Here is an 18041-nt window from a genome sequence, read left to right as displayed (position 1 = left end):
CGCCACAGCTGCTTGTAGCAGCTTCCAATATCCCGGACCCTCGCCTTTTGGAAGGGGGGAAGGGATGTGGAAAAAATGAAAAAAATCAAAATCAAAATATAATAAAAATAAAAATATATTCAAAAGAAGTGTGGACGAGCCACACAAGCCTGTTGCTACGATGAGCACAGAAAAAACACTGAGTTACTCTGGGATATGGAGGGGTGGAGTGTTCTAAATTTAAATATTCAGTGCCCTGTTCCTGCGGAGGCCGTCCATATCCCAAGAGTACTCCAGTGACCCCTAGTGGATGGAAAAGAAACAGGACAGTGTAGTGGAGGCAGCAGAGGCAATGGGTGTAGTCGTGGGTGGGGTCAGTACAGGAGTAGCAGAGAGATACAGGACAGGATAGTGGAGGCAGTAGAGGCAATGGATAGTGGTGCTGGTGGGGTCAGAACAGAAGCAGAAGAGAGACAGAGGACAGGGTAGTGGAGGCAGCAGAGGCAATGGGTGTAGTCGTGGGTGGGGTCAGTACAGGAGTAGCGGAGAGATTCAAGACAAGGTTGTGGAGGCGGCAGAAGTAATGGATGGAATTGCTGGCAGGATCACTACAAGAACAGCAGAGACATACAATGGGCAATGGCTGGAAGTGGCAGAGGCCATGGCTGGAGGTGCCTGTGGGGTTATTACAGCTTTAGGAGAACATACCTAGGCCGGTGATGCGCAGTAGCTGCTGTATCCCCTGACGGACAGATGGGCACAAGGTGAGATCCACAAAGGCTTTAACATTGAGTTTATCAACCAGACTCAGCCAGAAGCTGTAATGGGCCTGAACTGGGTCTGAGGGAAGCGTATCTAGAGAGCAAAAGGAAGGAGACACTGGTAAATAATGGCCACAAGCCGGATAATCTGACCAGTACACTTACAGACAGAGTTCTCTACAGTACAAGCAGTGCAGGCCGAGCAGATGAACAGACCAGTGAGTCATGGCTATGCTATTAGAAGGACAGAAGATCACTATGGAGTCATACACTGAATGTGTGTCGTGAAACATAGCCCTGTAGCAGAAATGTGACGGGTGAATGAAGAGCACTAAGGATCTCACCCAGGTCCCCGGTCTCCACGTGACCCATAACAAACAGTCCTCCTTTCTTCAGATCATTGATGAACTTAATGAGCTGACAGGAGGTCCGTGGGTTAGACACCATGAGAAGAATCTGTGGTCGCCAGAACTTCACATGCTCTTTCCGAACATCCAGGAGCAGCAGGTATTTTCTGACCTGGGATGAGTGAAACGTACGTCAGAGGAAGGAGAAAGAGAGAAATGGGAGGAGGAGAAAAAGAGAGAGGGAGAAAAAGAGAAAGGGAAGAAAAGAGAGCCACAGACACTATGTTCAGAGCTATTTGATATGGAATCACCAAGCAGCCTAAACCCTGTCGCAGGTCTTGACAATAGGTAACTTCACAGTTGACATTTTAATACAGTTCTCCCCTAGGGACTCATGTGAACGCTGGTCAAGCAATGGCCGTACATGTGGTAGAAATATGCACGGACCCTTGTGTTTTGGTTTTGGTTCTAATTCATCATAGTGTTTTGGTTTTAGCAAAACCACCCTCATAGTGTTTTGGTTTAGATTTGGTTTTGGTTCGATTAAACATCGCAAAAAAATAAAATCTGTAATCATTGATAACAATCAATAAAAATAGCTAAAATCATGTAATTTTTAGAATCCAAAACCACCAAAAAACCATGAGAAGATCCGAACCAAGACTCTGTTTGGATCGGATCTCCTCGGGAGTTCCGGAAAGGGTTTTGGTTCGGATTCACAAAATTCGGGTGGATTCAGATTTCCTAAGAACCGCACCTCACATCTCTAATATGTAGATATAAAAGCTAGGGGGAGGTGACAGTAGCCTGCTACAAAAGAAGCGTACAGGAAAACTCCTTTTCTTTATTACATGTAAAGCAGGTGTTATTTATTTATTTTTTCTTTACATTTTATAGCACCTGGAATATTTGGGTTCTGTACAACAAACAAGCCTCAACTCCTCGGTCTGTCAGTTTATCATACACACTACATACTGGGCATGGGGTCTCTGTGACACTATCATTCCTTCTCCTGAGAGGAAGCGCGATTTGCAACTTGTGGCGGTGTGCAAGTAGGACAATACTGTGTGGCTGCTGGACCAGAAAGGAAGCACCCAGGATTCTTTCGTCTCCATCATTCACCTTCATCATCATTCCTGGTTATGTGCACTGGGGTGCCATCCAGCCTCATTCCTCCACCTCTGCAATATCATTCCTCATGGTGTGAGCACCCTCCTGCATCATTCCTCCACCTCAGCACTATCATTCCTCATTTTGTGGGGTGTCCTCCTACCTCATTCCTCCACCTCTGCAATAGCATTCCTCATGGTGTGGGGTGTCCTCCCACCTCATTCCTCCACCTCTGCAATAGCATTCCTCATGGTGTGGGGTGCCCTCTAGCCTCATTCCTCCACCTCTGCAATATCATTCCTCATGGTGTGAGCACCCTTCTGCATCATTCCTCCACCTCAGCACTATCATTCCTCATTTTGTGGGGTGTCCTCCTACCTCATTCCTCCACCTCTGCAATAGCATTCCGCATGGTGTGGGGTGTCCTCCTACCTCATTCCTCCACCTCTGCAATAGCATTCCTCATGGTGTGGAATAGTCTCCTGCCTCATTCCTCCACCTTAGCACTATCATTCCTCATGGTGTGGGGCGCCCACCTTCCTCATTCCTTCACCTCTGCAATATTATTCCTCATGGTGTGAGCACCCTCCTGCATCATTCCTCAACCTCAACACCATCACTCCATATGGTGTGGAGTGCCCTCCTACCTTGTTCCTCCACCTCAGCGCTATCATTCCTCATGGTGTGGAATAGTCTCCTGGCTCATTCCTCCACCTTTGCACTATCATTCCTCATGGTGTGAGCACCCTCTTTTCTCGTTCCTTCACCTCGGCGCTATCATTCCTCATGGTTTGGGGTGCCCTCCTGCCTCATTCCTCCACCTCAGCACTATCATTCCTCATGGTATGGGGTGCCCTCCTACCTCATTCCTTCACCTCAGCACTATCATTCCTCATGGTGTGGGGTGCCCTCCATCTCGTTCCTTCACCTCAGCACTATCATTCCACATGGTGTGGGATGCCCTCCTGCTTCATTCCTCCACCTCAGCACTATCATTCCTCATAGTATGGGGTGCCCTCCTACCTCGTTCCTTCACCTCAGCACTATCATCCCTCATGGTATGGGGTGCCCTCCTACCTCGTTCCTTCACCTCAGCACTATCATTCCTCATGGTATGGGGAGCCCTCCTGCCTCATTCCTCCACCTCAGCACTATCATTCCTCATGGTATGGGGTGCCCTTCTACCTCGTTCCTTCACCTCAGCACTATCATTCCTCATGGTGTGGAATAGTCTCCTGCCTCATTCCTCCACCTTAGCACTATCATTCCTCATGGTGTGAGCACCCTCCTTCTCGTTCCTTCACCTCAGCGCTATCATTCCTCATGGTTTGGGGTGCCCTCCTGCCTCATTCCTCCACCTCAGCACTATCATTCCTCATGGTATGGGGTGCCCTCCTACCTCATTCCTTCACCTCAGCACTATCATCCCTCATGGTATGGGGTGCCCTCCTACCTCATTCCTTCACCTCAGCACTATCATTCCTCATGGTGTGGGGTGCCCTCCTACCTCGTTCCTTCACCTCAGCACTATCATTCCTCATGGTGTGGGATGCCCTCCTGCTTCATTCCTCCACCTCAGCACTACCATTCCTCATGGTATGGGGTGCCCTCCTACCTCGTTCCTTCACCTCAGCACTATCATCCCTCATGGTATGGGGTGCCCTCCTACCTCGTTCCTTCACCTCAGCACTATCATTCCTCATGGTATGGGGTGCCCTCCTGCCTCATTCCTCCACCTCAGCACTATAATTCCTTATGGTATGGGGTGCCCTCCTGCCTCATTCCTCCACCTCAGCACTATCATTCCTCATGGTGTGGGGTGCCCTCCTACCTCGTTCCTTCACCTCAGCACAATCATTCCTCATGGTGTGGCATGCCCTCCTGCTTCATTCCTCCACCTCAGCACTATCATTCCTCATGGTATGGGGTGCCCTCCTACCTCGTTCCTTCACCTCAGCACTATCATCCCTCATGGTATGTGGTGCCCTCCTACCTCGTTCCTTCACCTCAGCACTATCATTCCTCATGGTATGGGGTGCCCTCCTGCCTCATTCCTTCACCTCAGCACTATCATTCCTCATGGTATGGGGTGTCCTCCTACCTCATTCCTCCACCTCTGCAATAGCATTCCTCATGGTGTGGGGTGTCCTCCTACCTCATTCCTCCACCTCTGCAATAGCATTCCTCATGGTGTGGAATAGTCTCCTGACTCATTCCTCCACCTTAGCACTATCATTCCTCATGGTGTGGGGCGCCCACCTTCCTCATTCCTTCACCTCTGCAATATTATTCCTCATGGTGTGAGCACCCTCCTGCATCATTCCTCAACCTCAACACCATCACTCCATATGGTGTGGAGTGCCCTCCTACCTTGTTCCTCCACCTCAGCGCTATCATTCCTCATGGTGTGGAATAGTCTCCTGGCTCATTCCTCCACCTTAGCACTATCATTCCTCATGGTGTGAGCACCCTCCTTCTCGTTCCTTCACCTCGGCGCTATCATTCCTCATGGTTTGGGGTGCCCTCCTGCCTCATTCCTCCACCTCAGCACTATCATTCCTCATGGTATGGGGAGCCCTCCTGCCTCATTCCTCCACCTCAGCACTATCATTCCTCATGGTATGGGGTGCCCTTCTACCTCGTTCCTTCACCTCAGCACTATCATTCCTCATGGTGTGGAATAGTCTCCTGCCTCATTCCTCCACCTTAGCACTATCATTCCTCATGGTGTGAGCACCCTCCTGCATCATTCCTCCACCTTAGCACTATCATTCCTCATGGTGTGAGCACCCTCCTTCTCGTTCCTTCACCTCAGCGCTATTATTCCTCATGGTTTGGGGTGCCCTCCTGCCTCATTCCTCCACCTCAGCACTATCATTCCTCATGGTATGGGGTGCCCTCCTACCTCATTCCTTCACCTCAGCACTATCATTCCTCATGGTGTGAGCACCCTCCTTCTAGTTCCTTCACCTCAGCGCCATCATTCCTCATGGTTTGGGGTGCCCTCCTGTCTCATTCCTCCACCTCAGCACTATAATTCCTTATGGTATGGGGTGCCCTCCTGCCTCATTCCTCCACCTCAGCACTATCATTCCTCATGGTGTGGGGTGCCCTCCTACCTCGTTCCTTCACCTCAGCACTATCATTCCTCATGGTGTGGGATGCCCTCCTGCTTCATTCCTCCACCTCAGCACTATCATCCCTCATGGTATGTGGTGCCCTCCTACCTCGTTCCTTCACCTCAGCACTATCATTCCTCATGGTATGGGGTGCCCTCCTGCCTCATTCCTCCACCTCAGCACTATCATTCCTCATGGTATGGGGTGCCCTCCTACCTCATTCCTTCACCTCAGCACTATCATTCCTCATGGTATGGGGGGCCCTTCTATCTCGTTCCTTCACCTCAGCACTATCATTCCACATGATATGGGGGGCCCTTCTAGCTCGTTCCTTCACCTCAGCACTATCATTCCTCATGGTATGGGGTGCCCTCCTGCCTCATTTCTCCACTTCAGGACCATCATTCCTTATGGTCTGGGGCGCCCTTCCTGTCTCATTCCTCCACCTCTGAACCATCATTCCTCATGGCGTGGGGTGTCCTCCTACCTCATTCCTCCACCTCAGCACTATCATTCCTCATGGTATGGGGTGCCCTCCTACCTCATTCCTTCACCTCAGCACTATCATCCTTCATGGTATGGGGTGCACTCCTACCTCGTTCCTTCACCTCAGCACTATCATTCCTCATGGTATGGGGTGCCCTCCTGCCTCATTCCTCCACCTCAGCACTGTCATTCCTCATGGTATGGGGTGCCCTCCTGCCTCATTCCTTCACCTCAGCACTATCATTCCTCATGGTATGGGGTGCCCTTCTACCTCGTTCCTTCACCTCAGCACTATCATTCCTCATGGTGTGGAATAGTCTCCTGTCTCATTCCTTCACCTTAGCACTATCATTCCTCATGGTGTGAGCACCCTCCTGCATCATTCCTCCACCTTAGCACTATCATTCCTCATGGTGTGAGCACCCTCCTTCTCGTTCCTTCACCTCAGCGCTATCATTCCTCATGGTTTGGGGTGCCCTCCTGCCTCATTCCTCCACCTCAGCACTATCATTCCTCATGGTATGGGGTGCCCTCCTACCTCATTCCTTCACCTCAGCACTATCATTCCTTATGGTCTGGGGCGCCCTTCCTGCCTCATTCCTCCTCCTCTGAACCATCATTCCTCATGGCGTGGGGTGTCCTCCTACCTCATTCCTCCACCTCAGCATTATCATTCCTCATGGCATGGGGTGTCCTCCTACCTCATTCCTCCACCTCAGCACTATCATTCCACATGATATGGGGGGCCCTTCTAGCTCGTTCCTTCACCTCAGCACTATCATTCCTCATGGTATGGGGTGCCCTCCTGCCTCATTTCTCCACTTCAGGACCATCATTCCTTATGGTCTGGGGCGCCCTTCCTGTCTCATTCCTCCACCTCTGAACCATCATTCCTCATGGCGTGGGGTGTCCTCCTATCTCATTCCTCCACCTCAGCACTATCATTCCTCATGGTATGGGGTGCCCTCCTACCTCGTTCCTTCACCTCAGCACTATCATCCCTCATGGTATGGGGTGCCCTCCTACCTCATTCCTTCACCTCAGCACTATCATCCTTCATGGTATGGGGTGCACTCCTACCTCGTTCCTTCACCTCAGCACTATCATTCCTCATGGTATGGGGTGCCCTCCTGCCTCATTCCTCCACCTCAGCACTGTCATTCCTCATGGTATGGGGTGCCCTCCTGCCTCATTCCTTCACCTCAGCACTATCATTCCTCATGGTATGGGGTGCCCTTCTACCTCGTTCCTTCACCTCAGCACTATCATTCCTCATGGTGTGGAATAGTCTCCTGTCTCATTCCTTCACCTTAGCACTATCATTCCTCATGGTGTGAGCACCCTCCTGCATCATTCCTCCACCTTAGCACTATCATTCCTCATGGTGTGAGCACCCTCCTTCTCGTTCCTTCACCTCAGCGCTATCATTCCTCATGGTTTGGGGTGCCCTCCTGCCTCATTCCTCCACCTCAGCACTATCATTCCTCATGGTATGGGGTGCCCTCCTACCTCATTCCTTCACCTCAGCACTATCATTCCTTATGGTCTGGGGCACCCTTCCTGCCTCATTCCTCCACCTCTGAACCATCATTCCTCATGGCGTGGGGTGTCCTCCTACCTCATTCCTCCACCTCAGCATTATCATTCCTCATGGCATGGGGTGTCCTCCTACCTCATTCCTCCACCTCAGCATTATCATTCCTCATGGCATGGGGTGTCCTCCTACCTCATTCCTCCACCTCAGAACCATCGCTCCTCATGGTATGGGGTGCCCTTCTGCCTCATTCCTCCACCTCAGCATTATCATTCCTCATGGTATGTATGCTGCCTCATTCTTCCACCTCAGAACTATCATTTCTCATGGCATGGGGTGTCCTCCTACCTCATTCTTCCACCTCAGCACTATCATTCCTCATGGTATGGGGTGCCCTCCCGTCTCATTTCTCCACCTCAGCACTATCATTCCTCATGGTATGTATGCTGGCTCATTCCTCCACCTTGGCACTATCATTCCTCATGGTATGGGGTGCCCTCCTGTCTCATTCCTCCACCTCAGCACTATCATTCCTCATGGTATGTATGCTGCCTCATTCCTCCACCTCAGCACTATCATTCCTCATGGTATGTATGGTGCCTCATTCCTCCACCTCAGCACTATCATTCCTCATGGTATGTATGCTGCCTCATTCCTCCACCTCAGCACTATAATTCCTCATGGTATGTATGGTGCCTCATTCCTCCACCTCAGCACTATCATTCCTCATGGTATGTATGTTGCCTCATTCCTCCACCTCAGCACTATCATTCCTCATGGTATGTATGGTGCCTCATTCCTCCACCTCAGCACTATCATTTCTCATGGTATGTATGCTGCCTCATTCCTCCACCTCAGCTCCATCATTCCTAATGGTATGTATGGTGTCTCATTCCTCCACCTCAGCACTATCATTCCTCATGGTATGTATGGTGCCTCATTCCTCCACCTCAGCACTATCATTCCTCATGGTATGTATGCTGCCTCATTCCTCCACCTCAGCACTATCATTCCTCATGGTATGTATGGTGCCTCATTCCTCCACCTCAGCACTATCATTCCTCATGGTATGTATGCTGCCTCATTCCTCCACCTCAGCACTATAATTCCTCATGGTATGTATGCTGCCTCATTCCTCCACCTCAGCACTATCATTCCTCATGGTATGGGGTGCCCTCCTGTCTCATTCCTCCACCTCAGCACTATCATTCCTCATGGTATGGGGTGCCCTTCTACCTCGTTCCTTCACCTCAGCACTATCATTCCTCATGGTGTGGAATAGTCTCCTGCCTCATTCCTCCACCTTAGCACTATCATTCCTCATGGTGTGAGCACCCTCCTGCATCATTCCTTCACCTTAGCACTATCATTCCTCATGGTGTGAGCACCCTCCTTCTCGTTCCTTCACCTCAGCGCTATCATTCCTCATGGTTTGGGGTGCCCTCCTGCCTCATTCCTCCACCTCAGCACTATCATTCCTCATGGTATGGGGTGCCCTCCTACCTCGTTCCTTAACCTCAGCACTATCATCCCTCATGGTATGGGGTGCCCTCCTACCTCATTCCTTCACCTCAGCACTATCATTCCTCATGGTGTGGGGTGCCCTCCTACCTCGTTCCTTCACCTCAGCACTATCATTCCTCATGGTGTGGGATGCCCTCCTGCTTCATTCCTCCACCTCAGCACTACCATTCCTCATGGTATGGGGTGCCTTCCTACCTCGTTCCTTCACCTCAGCACTATCATCCCTCATGGTATGGGGTGCCCTCCTGTCTCATTCCTCCACCTCAGCACTATCATTCCTCATGGTATGTATGCTGGCTCATTCCTCCACCTTAGCACTATCATTCCTCATGGTATGGGGTGCCCTCCTGTCTCATTCCTCCACCTCAGCACTATCATTCCTCATGGTATGTATGCTGCCTCATTCCTCCACCTCAGCACTATCATTCCTCATGGTATGTATGGTGCCTCATTCCTCCACCTCAGCACTATCATTCCTCATGGTATGTATGTTGCCTCATTCCTCCACCTCAGCACTATCATTCCTCATGGTATGTATGGTGCCTCATTCCTCCACCTCAGCACTATCATTTCTCATGGTATGTATTCTGCTTCATTCCTCCACCTCAGCACTATCATTCCTCATGGTGTGGGGTGCCCTCCTACCTCGTTCCTTCACCTCAGCACTATCATTCCTCATGGTGTGGGATGCCCTCCTGCTTCATTCCTCCACCTCAGCACTATCATTCCTCATGGTATGGGGTGCCCTCCTACCTCGTTCCTTCACCTCAGCACTATCATCCCTCATGGTATGTGGTGCCCTCCTACCTCGTTCCTTCACCTCAGCACTATCATTCCTCATGGTATGGGGTGCCCTCCTGCCTCATTCCTCCACCTCAGCACTATCATTCCTCATGGTGTGGGGTGCCCTCCTACCTCGTTCCTTCACCTCAGCACTACCATTCCTCATGGTATGGGGTGCCTTCCTATTTCGTTCCTTCACCTCAGCACTATCATCCCTCATGGTATGGGGTGCCCTCCTACCTCGTTCCTTCACCTCAGCACCATCATTCCTCATGGTATGGGGTGCCCTCCTGCCTCATTCCTCCACCTCAGCACTATCATTCCTTATGGTATGGGGTGCCCTCCTGCCTCATTCCTCCACCTCAGCACTATCATTCCTCATGGTATGGGGTGCCCTTCTACCTCGTTCCTTCACCTCAGCACTATCATTCCTCATGGTGTGGAATAGTCTCCTGCCTCATTCCTTCACCTTAGCACTATCATTCCTCATGGTGTGAGCACCCTCCTGCATCATTCCTCCACCTTGGCACTATCATTCCTCATGGTGTGAGCACCCTCCTTCTCGTTCATTCACCTCAGCGCTATCATTCCTCATGGTTTGGGGTGGCCTCCTGCCTCATTCCTCCACCTAAGCACTATCATTCCTCATGGTATGGGGTGCCCTCCTACCTCATTCCTTCACCTCAGCACTATCATTCCTCATGGTGTGAGCACCCTTCTTCTCGTTCCTTCACCTCAGCGCCATCATTCCTCATGGTTTGGAGTGCCCTCCTGCCTCATTCCTCCACCTCAGCACTATCATTCCTCATGGTATGGGGTGCCCTCCTACCTCATTCCTTCACCTCAGCACTATCATTCCTTATGGTCTGGGGCGCCCTTCCTGCCTCATTCCTCCACCTCTGAACCATCATTCCTCATGGTATGGGGTGCCCTCCTGCCTCATTCCACCACCTCTGAACCATCATTCCTCATGGCATGCAGTGTCCTCCTACCTCATTCCTCCACCTCAGAACCATCGCTCCTCATGGTATGGGGTGCCCTTCTGCCTCATTCCTCCACCTCAGCATTATCATTCCTCATGGTATGTATGCTGCCTCATTCTTCCACCTCAGAACTATCGTTTCACCTCAGCACTATCATTCCTCATGGTATGTATGCTGCCTCATTCTTCCACCTCAGAACTATCGTTTCTCATGGCATGGGGTGCCCTCCTGTCTCATTCCTCCACCTCAGCACTATCATTCCTCATGGTATGTATGCTGCCCTTATTCCTCCACCTCAGCACTATCATTCCTCATGGTATGGGGTGCCCTTCTACCTCGTTCCTTCACCTCAGCACTATCATTCCTCATGGTGTGGAATAGTCTCCTGCCTCATTCCTCCACCTTAGCACTATCATTCCTCATGGTGTGAGCACCCTCCTGCATCATTCCTCCACCTTAGCACTATCATTCCTCATGGTGTGAGCACCCTCCTTCTCGTTCCTTCACCTCAGCGCTATAATTCCTCATGGTTTGGGGTGCCCTCCTGCCTCATTCCTCCATTTCAGCACTATCATTCCTCATGGTATGGGGTGTCCTCCTGCCTCATTCCTTCACCTCAGCACTATCATTCCTCATGGTATGGGGTGCCCTTCTACCTCGTTCCTTCACCTCAGCACTATCATTCCTCATGGTGTGGAATAGTCTCCTGCCTCATTCCTTCACCTTAGCACCATCATTCCTCATGGTGTGAGCACCCTCCTGCATCATTCCTCCACCTTAGCACTATCATTCCTCATGGTGTGAGCACCCTTCTTCTCGTTCATTCACCTCAGCGCTATCATTCCTCATGGTTTGGGGTGGCCTCCTGCCTCATTCCTCCACCTAAGCACTATCATTCCTCATGGTGTGAGCACCCTTCTTCTCGTTCCTCCACCTCAGCACTATCATTCCTCATGGTATGGGGTGCCCTCCTACCTCATTCCTTCACCTCAGCACTATCATTCCTTATGGTCTGGGGCGCCCTTCCTGCCTCATTCCTCCACCTCTGAACCATCATTCCTCATGGTATGGGGTGCCCTCCTGCCTCATTCCACCACCTCTGAACCATCATTCCTCATGGCATGGGGTGTCCTCCTACCTCATTCCTCCACCTCAGAACCATCGCTCCTCATGGTATGGGGTGCCCTTCTACCTCATTCCTCCACCTCAGCATTATCATTCCTCATGGTATGTATGCTGCCTCATTCTTCCACCTCAGGACTATCGTTTCACCTCAGCACTATCATTCCTCATGGTATGTATGCTGCCTCATTCTTCCACCTCAGAACTATCGTTTCTCATGGCATGGGGTGCCCTCCTGTCTCATTCCTCCACCTCAGCACTATCATTCCTCATGGTATGTATGCTGCCTCATTCCTCCACCTCAGCACTATCATTCCTCATGGTATGGGGTGCCCTCCTGCCTCATTCCTCCATCTCAGCACTATCATTCCTCATGGTATGGGGTGCCTTTCTACCTCGTTCCTTCACCTCAGCACTATCATTCCTCATGGTGTGGAATAGTCTCCTGCCTCATTCCTCCACCTTAGCACTATCATTCCTCATGGTGTGAGCACCCTCCTGCATCATTCCTCCACCTTAGCACTATCACTCCTCATGGTGTGAGCACCCTCCTTCTCGTTCCTTCACCTCAGCGCTATCATTCCTCATGGTTTGGGGTGCCCTCCTGCCTCATTCCTCCACCTCAGCACTATCATTCCTCATGGTATGGGGTGCCCTCCTACCTCATTCCTTCACCTCAGCACTATCATTCCTCATGGTGTGGGATGCCCTCCTGCTTCATTCCTTCACCTCAGCACTATCATTCCTCATGGTATTGGGGGCCCTTCTACCTCTTTCCTTCACCTCAGCACTATCATTCCTCATGGTATGGGGTGCCCTCCTGCCTCATTTCTCCACTTCAGGACCATCATTCCTTATGGTCTGGGGCGCCCTTCCTGCCTCATTCCTCCACCTCTGAACCATCATTCCTCATGGCGTAGGGTGTCCTCCTACCTCATTCCTCCACCTCAGCACTATCATTCCTCATGATATGTATGCTGCCTCATTCCTCCACCTCAGCACTATCATTCCTCATGGTATGTATGCTGCCTCATTCTTCCACCTCAGAACTATCGTTTCTCATGGCATGTAGTGCCCTCCTGCCTCATTCCTCCACTTCAGCACTATAGTTAGGCCACTCTCACCTGGTGGAAGATTAGGGCCTGGCTGATGTAGCCCCAGCTGCTGCTGCCACTCCTGAAGTGAATGAATCCCAGCAGTAGTAGGAGAAGGACGATGCTTCCAGACGCATAGGCAGGGTTAATGAGAAACATCATCACCAGGCAGCTCAGGATGCCCAGCAGGCAGGAATGCCAGGAGAAGAGGCGGAACGTAGGACTACACCAAGGAGAAACAAAAACTCAATTATCAGACTGAAGAAGGAGCAAACAAAACTAAGGGCCACAATCTGAATAATCTCACCGGAAGTTTGGCGCTGAGGCCCACTCGAGCGCCAGGCACGCCAGGTCTATCGCTGCGTATGCCATGAGGTAGAAAACGGTGACTATCCCAGCAATGGTGTTCAGCTTTCCTGCCAACAGAACCAGCTGGGAGAGAGGAGCCGGAATAAGGAGATACCCCAACCAACACGACTATATGGGAGGGACGTACAGTGTATTTGGGGAGATGGGGGGGGGGGGTGGAGGTGGAATTGGGTATCAGATATGATAGGGATCTAACCTGCACCAGAGCCCAGGTGTACACCACCGCACCCCACGGGTTCCCTCCCTTGGACACCAGCTTCGCAGGAGCCAGAAGAATTCCTGGAAAAGACACAGAGAAAAGGTGGTGTGAGGGGGAGATCGGCCGGAGCGCGGGTTACCGGACAATACACGCCCAGCACCGGATAACAGAAGATAATCGCTGGAACTCAGTCACATCACAGGTCATGGAAATTGACTTTTATATATGTAAATGACAAAACTTGTCATTCCTCTGACAGTATTAGCGGTTTTTAAAGGGTCTCCTTCAGCTGCAAAAAGAGCCTGAAAACTGCCCGTCCGCTATTAAGACCTCTCTGATAAGGAGCTAAATGGTATACTGTACCTCATCAGACTCATAATGCTGACACGAGAATGGTCGACAGGGTTTCAATGTAAGTAGATTAAGTAACTAATATCCCATGTCAGCCGCACAAGCCATCAAAGCCATAATGGAAAATGGAGGACAAACTAAGTCAGAGATAGGCATGAGTTGGCCCTCGGGCCGCATGGGCCCGTCCAATCTATAGACCTGTGGACCCTAGTTCTCGCCTACTTGTATTCATCAGTCCCAACATTAACTCTCTGCCTTATACCCCAAGAAGCTTCTCCAGCATCAACAGCTCTTAACTTGGCGAGTAGCCACTAGGTGGCACTATTGTCCTGGGATAAAAATTATATACAATATATATATATATATATATATATATATATATATATATATATATATATATATATATATATATATATACATACATACTGCTCAAAAAAATAAAGGAAACACTAAATTAACACATCCTAGATCTGAATGAATTAAATATTCTTATTAAATACTTTGTTCTTTACATAGTTGAATGTGCTGACAACAAAATCACACAACAATTATCAATGGAAATCAAATTTATTAACCCATGGAGGTCTGGATTTGGAGTCACACTCAAAATGAAAGTGAAAAAAAACACACTACAGGCTGATCCAACTTTGATGTAATGTCCTTAAAACAAGTCAGAATGAGGCTCAGTAGTATGTGTGGCCTCCACGTGCCTGTATGACCTCCCTACAACCCACACAAGTGGCTCAGGTTGTGCAGCTCATCCAGGATGGCACATCAATGCGAGCTGTGGCAAGAAGGTTTGCTGTGTCTGTCAGCGTAGTGTCCAGAGCATGGAGGTGCTACCAGGAGACAGGCCAGTACATCAGGAGACATGGAGGAGGTCGTAGGAGGGCAACAACCCAGCAGCAGGACCGCTACCTCCGCCTTTGTGCAAGGAGGAACAGGAGGAGCACTGCCAGAGCCCTGCAAAATGACCTCCAGCAAGCCACAAATGTGCATGTGTCTACTCAAACGATCAGAAACAGACTGCATGAGGGTGGTATGAGGGCCCGACGCTTACAGGTGGGGGTTGTGATTACAGCCCAACACGACGTTTGGCATTTGCCAGAGAACACCAAGATTGGCAAATTCGCCACTGGCCCCCTGTGCTCTTCACAGATGAAAGCAGGTTCTTACTGAGCACATGTGACAGACGTGACAGAGGGTGGTCTTCTGTATGCCGGCGGTCGGGCTACCGGCGTTCAGTATACCGGCGCCGGGAGCCCGACAGCCGGCATACCGACACTTATTTTCCCTCGTGGGGGTCCACGACCCCCATAGAGGGAGAATAAAATAGTGTGGCGCGCGTAGCGCGCCACCGTGCCCGTAGCGTGGCGAGCGCAGCGAGCCCGCAAGGGGCTCATTTGCGCTCGCCACGCTGTCGGTAAGCCGGCGGTCGCGGCGCCGGGATGCTGGTCGCCGGGAGCCCGACCGCCGGCCAGCCGTAGTGAACCTGTGACAGAGCCTGGAGACGCCAAGGAGAACGTTCTGCTGCCTGCAACATCCTCCAGCATGACCGGTTTGGCAGTGGGTCAGTAATGGTGTGGGGTGACATTTCTTTGGGGGGCCGCACAGCCCTCCATGTGCTCGCCAGAGGTAGCCTGACTGCCATTAGGTACCGAGATAAGATCCTCAGACCCCTTGTGAGACCATATGCTGGTGCGGTTGGCCCTGGGTTCCTCCTAATGGAAGACAATGCTAGACCTCATGTGGCTGGAGTGTGTCAGCAGCTCCTGCAAGACGAAGGCATTGATGCTATGGACTGGCCCGCCCGTTCCCCAGACCTGAATCCAATTGAGCACATCTGGGACATCATGTCTCGCTCCATCCACCAATGCCACGTTGCACCACAGACTGTCCAGGAGTTGGCGGATGCTTTAGTCCAGGTCTCGGAGGAGATCCCTCAGGAGACCATCCGCCACCTCATCAGGAGCATGCCCAGGCGTTGTAGGGAGGTCATACAGGCACGAGGAGGCCACACACACACTACTGAGCCTCATTTTGACTGGTTTTAAGGACATTACATCAAAGTTGGATCAGCCTGTAGTGTGTTTTTCCACTTTAATTTTGAGGGTGACTCCAAATCCAGACCTCCATGGGTTAATACATTTGATTTCCATTGATAATTTTTGTGTGATTTTGTTGTCAGCACATTCAACTATGTAAAGAACAAAGTATTTAATAAGAATATTTAATTCATTCAGATCTAGGATGTGTTAATTTAGTGTTTCCTTTATTTTTTTGAGCAGTATGTATGTATATATATATATATATATATATATATATACACACATACACATACATACATACATACATACATGCATACATACATATATATAGTGAAAACCTTCTCACCAAATAAGTCATCCTTGGCGAGAGCGTGCAGGATGCGAGACGCCCCAATCAGAGTGCTCATGGAGGCAGACAGGGACGTGGCGTACACCCCAATCAGGACAAACGGAGGCCAAATGTTAATGGGCTGGAAGAATCCGTAATCTTCTTTTAGCAGCGTCCTGACAGGAGACACAAGGAAAATTCAGAACATTCATTATAGTCATCCGTTCCCTTCAGACGGGATAATTTCCTACATTACTAATGTCATCTGACTCGGGGAACGAAAATAACATTCTGCGTCACGTCTTCCTCATTAGCGGGAGGCGGACAGAGGAATACTGGATGGAGGACAAGACTAGAGGGTAAAATGGCAAATCTTGAGGCGTTTCAGTCCGACCCCTACCTGTCACAGGTAAACGCCGTCAGTATGAAGAGTATCAGATAGACAAAGAACGTGATGATCACTGCGATGATTGTGCCGATAGGAATGGCGCGGCTCGGCTGCTTCAGTTCGCCTGGGGAGAACAAACAGAAAGTCACCGGGAGACTTTGAGCCTAGGGGAGAAATCTAAAAAGGCGCCTCGCACATCCTGGGTCTTCTTGACGGACAGCCAGTGCCGACAATCGCACGCGTCATGTGCAGCAATAATGCAGCAATGCTTGTGGTTCACCGGTTGCAGAGCCATCTTGTGTAGTGAACCAAGATCGCTCTATGAAGCAGGGGCATCCTTGAGGTATTCTGGGAGTCATTCCAAAGCAGCCATCTTGTGCACTGAACCAAGATAGTACTATGAAGCAGGGGCATCCCTGAGGTATTCTGGGAGTCATTCCAAAGCAGTCATCTTGTGCACTGAACCAAGATAGCACTATGAAGTTGGGGCATCCCTGAGGTATTCTGGGAGTCATTCCAAGGCAGCCATCTTGTGCACTGAACCGAGATAGCATTATGAAGCAGGGGCATCCCTGAGGTATTCTGAGAGTCACTCAAGAGGCAGCCATCTTGTGCATTGAACCAAGACCGCTCTATGAAGCAGTCGCCTCTCCTCTGCCCTGGTCACTGCTTCCCATGCATGAGTTCCAAGATTTTGCCCGCGCTGCACCCCTTCAGTGGAACGCGCTCCCCCGCTCCATTAGATTCTCCCCGACCTTGCAAAGCTTCAAACGGGCACTGAAAACCCACCTATTCATCAAAGTGTACCCCTCCGATGCATAACCCAGTCCTGAGGCTGCTCCTCCATCCCCCTGCCTCATGCCTTGAACATCTCTGCTTTGCTTACATACTGCCATCAGGCTACCTCCCGTTTGCTTGCACCTCATGTCATCTGTCTGTTGCCCCTCCCCAATAGATTGTTAGCTCTTCAGAGCAGGGCCCTCTTTCCTCTTGTTATCTAAGCCCTCTTCTCGACACATTTCACTCCCAGCTCTCTCCTACTCAGCGACCATCTTTACCGCTTTTTCTCCTGCTGGTAAAGGCTCATCTCCATCTATGGCCGCCAGCCCCTAGTAGTACGGTGATTACTTCCTCACTACTGACATCTTAGCTGTATTGTGTATGAGAATTGTGGTGCTCTTTGTTACCTGTACTCTATTTCTGTTATTTATTTATTTACTGTAATGTTATGTTTTGTCTCCCTGTACTGTCCTTTGTACGGCGCTGCAAAACACTTGTGGCGCCCTATAAATAAAATGTAATAATAATAATGAAATAATATTCTGGGAGTCACTCAGAGTCAGCCATCTTGTGCACTGAACCAAGACAGTACTATGAAGCAGGGGCATCCCTGAGGTATTCTGGGAATCACTCCAAGGCAGCTCACTCGTGCAGTGAACCAAGATAGCATTATGAAGCAGGGGCATCCCGGAGGTATTCTGGGAGTCACTCCAAGGCAGCCATCTTGTGCACTGAA

At 50.4% G+C, this 18041-nt stretch overlaps 1 protein-coding gene across 2 annotated transcripts in view; it reads right to left on the bottom strand.

Moving 5' to 3' along the window:
- Positions 1-18041, bottom strand: part of SLC12A9 (solute carrier family 12 member 9) — a 40727-nt gene that overhangs the window by 9020 nt on the left and 13666 nt on the right. For both annotated transcript variants that reach the window (XM_063930698.1, XM_063930699.1), the window contains exons 7-13: positions 16538-16649; positions 16156-16313; positions 13408-13490; positions 13150-13274; positions 12873-13065; positions 1085-1259; positions 688-834 (exon numbers count right to left, since the gene is read on the bottom strand). In XM_063930698.1, the coding sequence (XP_063786768.1) occupies positions 688-834; positions 1085-1259; positions 12873-13065; positions 13150-13274; positions 13408-13490; positions 16156-16313; positions 16538-16649 (993 nt within the window). The remainder of the gene's footprint in view (positions 1-687; positions 835-1084; positions 1260-12872; positions 13066-13149; positions 13275-13407; positions 13491-16155; positions 16314-16537; positions 16650-18041) is intronic.

The sequence above is a fragment of the Pseudophryne corroboree genome, chromosome 6, assembly GCF_028390025.1.
Source record: "Pseudophryne corroboree isolate aPseCor3 chromosome 6, aPseCor3.hap2, whole genome shotgun sequence".
NCBI classification, from domain to species: Eukaryota; Metazoa; Chordata; class Amphibia; order Anura; family Myobatrachidae; genus Pseudophryne; species Pseudophryne corroboree.
Note: the sequence above shows the minus strand (reverse complement) of the source record. Positions and strands in the feature narration are given on the sequence as shown.